The sequence below is a fragment of the Orcinus orca genome, chromosome 9, assembly GCF_937001465.1.
Source record: "Orcinus orca chromosome 9, mOrcOrc1.1, whole genome shotgun sequence".
NCBI classification, from domain to species: Eukaryota; Metazoa; Chordata; class Mammalia; order Artiodactyla; family Delphinidae; genus Orcinus; species Orcinus orca.
Window position 1 is genome coordinate 14,926,836 of NC_064567.1, and position 12,047 is coordinate 14,938,882.

The 12,047-nt window shown below is 35.8% G+C and overlaps 1 protein-coding gene across 4 annotated transcripts in view; it reads right to left on the reverse strand.

Annotated features, from left to right (window-relative positions):
* The window catches only part of TRIM24 (tripartite motif containing 24), a 94,398-nt gene that overhangs the window by 45,263 nt on the left and 37,088 nt on the right, over positions 1-12,047 (reverse strand). For all 4 annotated transcript variants that reach the window (XM_033432378.2, XM_004272157.3, XM_033432377.2 and 1 more), the window contains exons 2-4: positions 10,436-10,554; positions 6,940-7,087; positions 2,975-3,107 (exon numbers count right to left, since the gene is read on the reverse strand). In XM_033432378.2, the coding sequence (XP_033288269.1) occupies positions 2,975-3,107; positions 6,940-7,087; positions 10,436-10,554 (400 nt within the window). The remainder of the gene's footprint in view (positions 1-2,974; positions 3,108-6,939; positions 7,088-10,435; positions 10,555-12,047) is intronic.

Genomic DNA, 12,047 nt, shown 5'->3' on the forward strand with positions numbered 1-12,047 from the left:
TATAATTACTAAATACAGGAAAACTGACATTGAGATACTACTTTCATCTAATCTACAGACCATTCTCCAATTATGTGATTTGTCTCAATAATGTCCTCTATATCATTTCCCCTCTCTAGTCCAGGATACAGTCCAGGATCATACATCATTGTGTTTTGATATGAATTACATTTCTTCATTTTCAAATATATGGAGATTTTTCTCATTTATTATTATTTTCTAGATTGACTGCATTGAGTTTACACAAGAATTTATATGATTTCGATCTTCTGAAATATAAAACTGCCCTGGCATATGGTTAATTGATTTTTTCCTTTTTTATGTTTGGAAATAATGTTTATCATTGGGTGCAGTGTCCTTAATGTCCATGAGGTCATTTGCTAATTGTGTTTTTTGACTCTTACTGAAATATCCTTACTGAGTTTTAGTCTGCTTGTTTTGCCAATTACTGAGAGAAATATGTTAAATTTCCCACTATGTGGATTTGTCTCTGCCTTTTTTCTTTATATTTTGTAAGGCTATGAGGAATATAAATTTAGAACTATTATATCTTTTAGACAAAAAGAGCCTTTTATTGTTATAAAGTTTCTCTCTTTATCTCAAATAATGTTCTTTGATATACCAGCTTACCTTTGATTAGTGTTTATATGGCATAGCTTTTCTCATCATTCTTTTTATATACTTAGGTTTTAGATGTTTCTCTCACAAAAAGCAAGTAGCAGATTCTCTATTTGCTTTCTTATCCAGCCTAGAATCTTTTAATTTGGAACATTTTATCCATTCACGTTTATTATAATTACAAATATATTTAGAGATATACCAATTTATCAAGTCTTATTAAATCCCATTTGTTCTTTGTTCCTATTCTCTTTTTTGGCCTGTGTTTAGACTAATTGTTAATTTTTCTACTTCCTCCCTCTGTTATCTTGATAATCATATTGACTTTTACTATTCGTTTAGTGACTACTCTATGCATTAAAAAATGCAGATCTTATCATCTAAGAATAAGTTGTAGTTTAGTACCTTCTTCCTAAGCAATGCATGAACCTTAGAACATGAACTCCATATCCTCCTAACATATCTGTGTGATATTTAACACACACATGACACACCAAGACATTACTGTGTAAGTCAACATTTATTTAGATTTACTCATACTTATCATTTCAGCCGTTCTTTCCATCATGCATCACCTACCGTTTTTCTTCTGCCTAATGTATGCTTTTGTGAGTGTTTACTGGGGATAACTTCTCCCAGTTTATTTTGTCTGAAAACATCTTTCTTATAAACCTTCACTTCTGAAGAATATGTCCACTGGGTATAGAATTTTAGTTTTATAGTATTTTCTTTTTGCACTTCAAAAATATTACTTTATTTTTTAATTATCCTGCTGGGGAGTTATGGGGCTTCTTGGAATATGGGCTAGATGTCTTTCTTCAGTATTACAAAGTTCTAAGCCATTATATTCTGCCCTCAAATGTTGCTTCCTTCCCATTCTTCTCTCTCTTTCTTGGACCTCAATTACACCTTGTGTTACATCTTCTCGATCCCTCTTCCATTTTCCATCTTCCTGTTTATTATGCTTCATTTTGATGTTTTCTTAATTTTCTCCCAGTTCATTAATTCTCATTTCCTGGCATGTCAGATCTGCTCTTAAACCCTCTATTGAGTTAATTTCAGTTACTGTAATGTAAGTTCTAGACATTGTTCACATTGTCTTATCTCCTAGCATATTTGGTTATTTCTAATTGTGTGCTGAACCATTTTGTAAAACTCATTATTAAATAAATCTGAGGTCTAGGATGATGTTTTCTTCCTCCAGGGAGGATTTACATTTTATTCTAACAGGTACCTTGGGGCACAAGCAATAAGATTTCAATTTAATCCAACTTTGGGTACTGAGAAGATCTGATTCTGCACTTTAGTTCCAGTGAGGAACTGTAATATTTACTAGCTCATTCATCTTTACCATAATAGAGTAGACTTTCAGAATCCCAACTCAAGGCAAGAAGAAGCCTTTAACCCCTGTGACCCTGAACTCCAATCCCTGTCTTTCAGCCCTGTGAGCATATTAAAAGCACCCCTCAACCTCTAGGCAAATGCTTCCAAGGGGAAAAAAGCCTGTACCATTCTCTGTCCCCACTCCAACCCAATCCTGGTCCAATAATTCTTTATTACCAAGCTCTAAAAATACCTTATCAATGATTTCTGTATTTTGTCCATGTTTTCTAGTTACCCTCACTGGTATGGCTGGTCCAAACTACCTAGTCTGCCATTATTGGAAGACCTTTTTCAACCAATTATATCTGTATCAGCTTATCAGAATCTTACCGTTTAATTCAGTTGTTGCTAATTCAAATGCCTATGGAGGACAGGTTTAAAAGTAAGCTTTGGTAGGAACTATGATGAATTAGAAGAGCATGCCCATCCTAAAGATGACTAAAGTCAATTCCAGTCAAATACTGGCATGGAAGTATTGAATATATGGGACCTAGGGCTAAAACAGATTCAATTTTCTTAAAAAACAAAACAAAAAAACACAGAAAACAAAAAACAAAACCAAAGCCAGAGATCTAAATGTTTTTTTAAAACGTAAAATCTTATTTACAACGCTGGCAACTAATTCCATATAGTTTAAAAAAGCGCGTCAGCCAGTGGTTCTCAGCTAGGGTGATTTTGCTGCCTAGGGCACTTGGCAACGTCTAGAGACATTTTTTGGTTGTCACAACTGGGAGAATCCTACTGGAATCTAGTAAACGGAGGTCAAAGGTGCAGTTAAACACCATACAATGTACCAGATAGCCCCCACAACAAAGGCAGCAGCACCAAAGTTGAAAAATCTTGAACTAGGCCAACATACTGATGGCCAAACAAAACATTATTTGCAGACGGCCGTTTGGCTGGGGTGCCAGCAGTCGTCTAGTCCTCATAAAGCTGTATTATAAATCTATGTATGTAGGAAAGATGCAGGTACCTGTGCTCTTTATGTTCTAATAACTGGCAGTCCCGACATGTCAGTTTGTCACATGTTTCACAGTAAAGTTTCAGCTGTTCCTTCTTATGAAAAGGACAAAACACTGGTCGCTGACTGGTCACACCAACTGCCTCTGTAGAGACAATGGGAGGCAAAAGAAGAAAATTAACATAACTGAATAGTAAATAATTATTAGATTGTTCATTTAAATTAAAGTCCATTGAGATATAAAGGAGCTACAGTTTCACTGACACCACCATTACCAGCAGGTTTTACAGATAATAAAATATTAAGTATTTTTTGCATTTCTGGAGGAAAAGATAAATGAGCTTTCCACTTTTCAGTGTAAAAATTAAAATTAATTCAGGAGAAAAAGGAAGTGTGTAGCTAAAAAGATGTTTTATGAAATTAAAAAATCTTAATAGCCCAGTTAAGCAAACGGAACCAACTGGAATGTTTTGTATTCCAAATGTGGGAGTTTTTTTTTTTAATGCAAAGCAGAAAAATCTAATAAAAATGTATAAAAGAGGTGGTGGAAAAATTATTTCTCCACTTTTGCAAAATTCCTAACAGAGGATACCCATTAACACAGAGATAATCATAAAGTTTACACTATTACACTGTAGTCATCCACATAACTTCTTAATAGTTATCTAGAGTGGAGATAAAACTGGGCAATGCTTATGCTACAATGTTAAATAGAAAAATTAGAATACAAATAAATACAATGACTGATTAAACAATACCAAGGTAAGCTGAGAGGAATTAAAAATAAAATTAATGAACTAAAAAATATATTGAGGGTAATTAGATAAATTTAGGGATAAAAACAAAAAGGTAAACTACTATTTAGTCATATCAAAAAGGGAAAAATATATAAAATTCTGAACAAAAAAAGGAAAACAACCAGATAGAGAAAATTAGCAATGTATTAAAAGAATACTAAAAGCACAACACATCAAGACCAAATGGAATTAATTCCAGCAAAGCAAAAATGGTTCAACATTACTATTGTCATAGCTCCCTGCACCCTTCTCCTTGAGGTTCACATCATCTAGGCATCACAGTAGATGATGGGTGACCATACATCCTTAGTTGGCTTGGGACATCCTGGTTTGTACCTGCTCTTCAGGAATAATTATTTATAGAGCTTCTGATTTAGATAATTATGACATCATGTCATCCCTTTACAGACTTCCTTTATTTATGAAGAATTTCAATCCTGACTCATAGTCATCCTCCTAGCCCTTAGTCTCATCATCATCCTGGATGATTCGGAAGTCCACAGAGAGTACCACATAAAGACAAGCCTCTCAGACTTTTTCATCTCTAGAGACTTGTACTTCATTTTAGCTACTTATTCCATTTCATACACACTATGGTCCCACCCTAGATTTATTGTCCATTACTATTCCATTTCTATAATCATAAATTCAAATATCCCACTCTAATAACTTCTACTTTCTAACTTCCCAATTCTTAGTTAAACTACTCTCACTGTACCTCACTGATATTTCTAGTCCCTAACCATTTATTTCGCCCTATCAACTGACACTGTCAACTTCACTTTCTTTATACAGTTAAAATCCCCAAATTCTTCATGTCAACACATGCCTATATCCGCATCTCTTATCCTGTGGAACTTCTAGAATGTTGGTCCGGCTAAACCCCAACCCTAAATAGTTCAATTCTTCTCTATAACTATATCAGACTGCCGAGGACTGATAGAGGAAGTTTTAAGGACTATACCAAATGTAACCTTGATGCTACCAAGCAATCCTATTTCCAAAGCTAGAGCTCTCTTTCAACTGGAGTTATTTCAAATATCCTCCATATTTCTTACCTTTCAGTCCTATTTCCTCTGCTCTCTTTTTCAATAGATGGCTGACTTTACAGAAAACAGAAGTCTTTCTAGAACTAATCTATTAAATTTACCTGAGTATATACCTGGCCTTTTCTCTTTTGTGTCTCTTCTTCATCAGTGTTCTCAGAAATTATATCCCCCTTTTCCTGTGTCTCAAGACTCCTAGCCTCATCTCTTACGTCTCCTCTTCTTGCATCTTACTCTCCAGCTACACTCAATGTTCCCCCTCTGGAAATTTGTGCATGTGCTTCAGTTTTCCCCACCCTTCTCATTTATGTGATGAACTTCCCATTCATCCTTGAAGTCCCAGATGTGGCCTTCAATGTAAATCCCCAAATCTGAGTTTGATACTCCTTTCATGTGCTCCTACAGAACTTATGAGGCTAAACTATGATTGCTAATTTGTTCACAGTCTTCATCATACTAATAACTCCTGGAGGGTAGGAAGTACCTATCTTATTCACTTTTTCATCTCTTTAATCTAGCAAAGTTCCTGGAATATAGAACAGGCATACAAACACTGGTTGACTCAATAAATAAAAAGCAGTGGATTAATTTTTAAACAGAAATATACTAATGAGCCATAAAAATCAACAAAATGCTGATAAATATTACAACATGGATAAAACCTGAAAACACTACTGTGGTAAGTGAAATAAGCCAGACATTGAGGGACAAATACCCTATGACTCCACTTGTATGAAATATCTAGAATAAGCAAATTCACTGAGACAGATAGTAGATTAGAGGTCAGCAGGGAATGGTGAGGAGAGGGGAATGGGCAATTATTATGTATTGGGTACAGTTTCTTTTGGAAGGGCTAAAAAAGTTTTGGAAATGGTGGTGATGGTTGCCTAATACTTTGAATACAATTAGTGCCAATGATTTGTACACTTAAAAATGGTTAGAATGTCAGATTTTAAGTTACACATATTTTACTGTAAAAAAAATGTTATTAGTGAACTTTACATTACAAGCATAAGCAACACACTAAGAACCCAGAAACCACAATTAAATACATAAAAAGCAAAACTTCTTTGGTTATCTATACAACAAATATCATGAAACAGGTTTACTATAAGAATATCAGAGAGAAAAGAGTTGTAAAACTTTTTTTAAGCCCACCCCTTATCATCTTAAAAATAAGAGACAAGAGAGAATATAAGTTTTTAAAAATTTTTTCATTTTTATTGGAATATAGTTGCTTTACAATGTTGTGTTCGTTTCTACTGTACAGCAAAATGTGTCATGTATACATATATCCCCTCTTGTTTGGATTTCCTTCCCATTTAGGTCACTATAGTACATTAAGTAGAGTTCCCTGTGCTATACAGTATGTTCTCGTTGGTTGCCTATTTTATACATAGTATCAATAGTGTATATAGAAAATAAGTTTTTGTTTTTTTTTTGCAGTACGCTGGCCTCCCACTGTTGTGGCCTCTCCCGTTGCGGAGCACAGGCTCCGGACGTGCACCCTCAGCGGCCATGGCTCACGGGCCTAGCCGCTCCGCGGCATGTGGGATCTTCCCAGACCGGGGCACGAACCTGCGTCCCCTGCATCAGCAGGCAGACTCTCAACCACTGTGCCACCAGGGAAGCCCCGAAAATAAGTGTTAAAGGCAACTTTTTCACATGTTGTACATTCATACCAAATTAAGGCATTTATAGGAGAAGGAGGGTTGTGAGTATAAAGCAGAATTCTGTATCTATTCATACTGACCAACATTGACAAGTATTCAAATTCAGCCATAATACAGACTTCCTTGTAGTAAAAGACAAGAGTATATTTAATGCTTATGAGTGTATCAAAACAGGTTAGTAGGGCTTCCCTGGTGGCGCAGTGGTTGAGAGTCCGCCTGCCGATGCAGGGGACATGGGTTCGTGCCCCGGTCCGGGAAGATCCCACATGCCGCAGAGTGGCTGGGCCCGTGAGCCATGGCAGCTGAGCCTGAGCGTCCGGAGCCTGTGCTCCGCAACGGGAGAGGCCAAAATAGTGAGAGGCCCGCGTACCGCAAGAAAAAAAAAAACAAGTTAGCATGGGAAAGAAAGAATGACTTGGGAGGGATAGAGAAAAAATGAAATTTAAAAATTAATTTATTACCTGGAGATACTTCCTCTTTCTGTCTCACAGTGTGGTCTTTTGTGAATTTCACCCTTTGATGAGCTCTGATGCATGTCTTGCAGAGCCATTCAACACACTCTACACAAAACCCATTAGCTTCTGCATTGTCCTCACAGCTTGTACATACCTAATAAAAGAAACGTCACGTCAATTTTTGAGAATAAAGAAAAGGTGGTCACATGACTAATCATACATAAATGATATATCAACTATACTTGACTCTATCAGTTATCTTCTTAACAGTGTTCATAAATTTAAACTGACACTATGTTTTAAATTATAAACATATGAAATGGAAATATAAGGACATTGCCCTTAGTTCAATATATCAAATATTCTAGGCACTATGCTAACTGCTGAGGATATAACCATCAGAAAAAGCAAACACAATCCTTGCCCTTATGATATCCAGTCTCCTAGATGAAGTGTAGGTTCAAATCCCAGTTCCCCTACTTACTGGATAAGTAGTCTTGGACAGGTTACTTAGAATGCTCATCTTTAAAATAAGGGTAATAACATAAATTTTACTGAGTGGTTGTAAAGATGAATTTTACTGAGTGGTTGTGAGGAAGTCAAACATTACTGAAACAATAATACTAATACATAACTACAAATTGAGAAGTGCCATAAAGGAAAAAGTATGGGAAGCTAGAAGAACATATGATGGGGGAAAGTAATCTGTTTTTAGTGGGGTTGAATGGTTGGGGAAAATGAGAGGAGAGATTACCCAGGCAAAGCTTTCTCTAAAGAGATCATATTTGCACCAAGATAAGAAAGTTGAGTCATCAATTACTGATGAAAGCTTTCTAGGCAGAGAGAACAGCATGTACCAAAGCCTCCAGCAAGAACATGGCAGGTTCAAAGAAGTGACAGAAAGCCAGTAGGACTCAAGTGGAGAGATCAAGGGGAAAACTGGCAACAGAAGGAGCTGGTGGCAAGGCAGGTGCCAGATCAAGAAGGATCATGTGACAATTTGGGTCTTTGTCTCAGAAGTCTCCTAAAAGCTTTTAAGTAAGTAAGTGACATGGCCAGATGTGCATTTTTAAAATCACTGTCCCTGCAATGTAGAGAAGAGATTAGAAAAAGGGCAAGTGCTTCTGCACAGAGATAGGTAGGAGCCCTTTGCAGTGGTAGAAGTGGAGATGAATGAAAGAGATTTGGGAAGTAAAACTGACTGGTTTGGAGGACGCACTGGCTATGAAATGAAGAAGAGATAGCACCTTTTTTTCCAGCTTATATAACTGTGTAGATGGTGGCACTATTCTCTGAGAACAGGTATTAAGGTTATACAACACATAAGCAGTCCTCATGATATCATTTGTGGATGGGAAAAAAATTTTTCCCCTCAGTCAGTGGTTTACATTAGCCAAATTCCAAATACCTGGATAATATTTCCATAAACCAAAACCTGCCCTTTCTCAGTTCTTGTCTTCTACCTGTCTAACATCTTTTGATGCCACTGACTCTTACTTCCTATAAGTCACCTGGATTCCTTAACCCTTCCAGATTCTCTTATCTCCCAGATTGCCTCTCTGGATCCCACCACTACTCTTTCTCCTCTGATTCTGTAGATTTTTGTTAGGTCTAGGGATTGGTCTCACCTACTCCCTCGGCTTCAACTATCACCTCTATAAGTATGTCACCTAAAACTTAATCTCCACATTATGCGGCAAAAGGACTATGGGATTTCTATACATAATGTTAAGGAAGGACCTCTAGTATAAAAAGTAAAAGTAAAAAAGCAAAGTGTTAAAGCATATCATACCACTGCTTATCTAGGAAAGATGAGGATGGGATGGGATGACTTATTTGCTTAAATCTTAAAAATAACATAAAATCACTTAGATTATAAAATAATATTAAAAGTGTAAGGATAAAACATAAAAGAAATTAAATGGTTAGCCATAAGGTAGAGAAAAAATAAGGTAGAGGGGTAGGTGAGATGGAGATAGAAGTTTGAGTTCTCTGAATATACTCTGTTTCATAGATTTTATTTTGGAACCAGTATATGAATGTTCTATATGTAGTTAAACAAATTTCAAATTAAAAAAAAAACTAAAGCCCTAAACAAAACCCTAAACAAAAGCAAAATGAAACTAATGCACCTGCCTATCAAGTGGGTGGCTTAACCATACTTATTTCAAGTAACTTTAAAACATGATGATTTGACTGAATATCTCCAGTACATACATATAGTAATTATTGTCTTCTTGTTTTGTTTTGACAGAGATAATGCTATAATCTCCATTTTCAGTACCAATTCTATTCTTCTACACTCTTACTCTGCAAGGCTCAATTATGCTTAATGAGCTGGCTCCACATTAGATTCTAGCAATAGGCGGTGCTGGAGGAAGACTGCAATGCCAGAGGAAAAAGGGACTTGATCGTCTTAGTTGGTGGCTTCCTATTTGCTTGAGTTTTCTGTGAACATCTACAATGCTAGATTCAACTTCAAAATGTCAATATATACTTGTTATATTTTCCCTTCCTCTCTTTTTAAAATAGAAAGTATCTGTTAAATCATTCTCCTGAAAGTCCTAGAAAAATGACCAACTCAATGGTGATGAGCACCCCTAGTATCCATATTGTGCTCTCTAAATACCATTTCAGACTAAAAGGAACCAAGGCTCCTAGGCGAACCAACCACCTGCTGGTTCCAGGTGTAGAACAGAAAATGAACAATATCTTGTCAAAACAGAAAGCAAGGGAGATAACAGTGACACTGCGATTGTATCAGAAGGGTTCGGGAATCCTCACTGCCAAGATGGCACAAATTGAGCACCAATAAGGATAACTACACCACATTTTATGTTAAAAATCCATGAGTTCATAACAATAAACACACATACACACCATTCATTAGTCACCTCGGAAGAATGCTAAGAAACTAAGTCACTACTCTAATAATCAGCAACTAAAGGGAAAGAATCAAGCGTTTAACCACCTTCCCTGTATAACCTAAGAATAGAAGAGGGAAGCTTTTTTTTCTCTTCCAGTTGAGAAATAAAGAGGAATGACAGAATGAAAATGTCACCATTTTTCAAAGTCCTAATGAAATATGGAATTTTGGCAGTGCTCATTAACGCCATTAACATCAGGAAAAAGACAACCAGACATCATAAGCTTCCTGCTTGAAATACACACAGACATATGGATGGAAGTATTCTTATGAAACAGCCTCTACATTTTTATCACCAGTTTACACAAAATACAGGAGACAGGGAAGCATGTTAAATGACTTAAGGAGAGGTCAGCAGAATTCACAATAAGGTTAACTCTACTGGACCAACAACCCAGTTTATCCAGCAAATATGTTAAAAGGAAGGAAAAAGAAAGCCAAGCAAGGTGAAGGGGGCATCTGAAATTAATTAAAAGATATGTTTGAGACAAACCTACCAAATGCATGGTAAGTTCTCCAGCATTTCAGGCTGCCTCATTAAGAGGAGGCAAAAGATTCAAGACTTAATACACTTACCTGATTAGACTTTTCTACTGTACTGCTGGGAACCTCAGTAGTGTCCTTCACAAAAAAATTATCTATGATGTGTCTCTCGGCACATTCTTGGCTGCAAACTGGACATCGAATGACTCCCACTAGGAAAGACAAAATTGTGTTCTAAGTTGTTTTTGGTTAAATTCAAGTATAACTGACATAACATTAAAATTAGTTTAAGGTGTACAATGTAATGATTTGATATTTGTATATATCACAAAATGATCACCACAAAAATTCAGTTAACATCTGTCACCATGAACAATTACAACTTTTTTTTTCTGGTGGTGAGAACTTTTAAGATCCACTCCTCTAGCTACTTTCAAATATACAATACAGTATTCCTAACTATAGTCACCATGCTGTACATTACATCCCCATTTTATAACTGGAAATTTCTACCTTTTGCCCCTTTTCACCCATTTCACCCCACCCCCACCCCCACTTCAGGCAACCACCAATTCTGTTCTTTATATCCATGAGCTCACATTCTAAGTTTTAATACAAACATACTGAGTCCTAACCCAACACATCTCATCCAAACTGTGAATGGAATGTCCACTCTCTTCAAATTCATACCTATTACTTAACACAAAGCAATTCAATTTATGTATATATAGGGGTTTTAGATGCGTGTGTGCACCCACACATGTGTGTATACATGTGGTGTGTATGTGTATATGTCCCACACTAGTATATTAAATGATGAATGAATGCTCATAATTTTAAATGAGATAACCTTCCAAATAAATATCCTTTTGACTATTCTTTTTATTGTTTAGCAACTTCTCTCACAGTGTTTTTCAAATAGAGATGTGCAGAATCATATGGAGACTTTAAAAGAATGAGAGTTCTGGTTCTCTCTGGACCTATGGAATCAGGATTTCTGAAAGTGGAACACAGACATACCCATTTTGTTTATGTTTGTTTTTGTTTTGAATCTCGATTCAGAAACACCAATCTGCTTCCTTTAACAGGTGCAAATAGCGTTCCTTTTGGGTGGGGGGGCGTGACTCTTTCATAGTGATTGGTAAAACAATAAATAATTAATAATTGTGAATGAATTAAAATCTAAATTTTTGATTAAATTAAAAAAATTAATATAAACTTGATGCAGTAATTTGTACCAAGGAGACTGCAGTAAGGTCCCCAGATACATTTTTTTCAAAATGAAATGCATAAGAATGAACACAAAGTAATCCAAAGGTCAATTTCATTTGTATATACAAGCAATAAACAAACATTTTAATTAAAAAAACTATTTTACAATAGCAACAAAGTACTTAGTAGTAAATTTTTTTAAATGTATAAGGCCATTGTGTAGAAAAATGTTAAGCTATATTTAGAATCATTAAAAAAAAATCTAAGTAATGAAAACACCATGTTCTTGATGGTAAAGATGCCAGTTCTCCCCAGACATGTCTATACATTCAATGCAGTTTTTAATAATAATACCAACAGGGATTGCAGTAGAGTTTTGACAAGCTGGGGGAACATGTCTAACAAATAAGACAGTAAACATATAAAGCTATGGTCATTAAGATGGTGTGATATTTATGAAAGGATAAACAAAAATGGAACAGAATATACATAC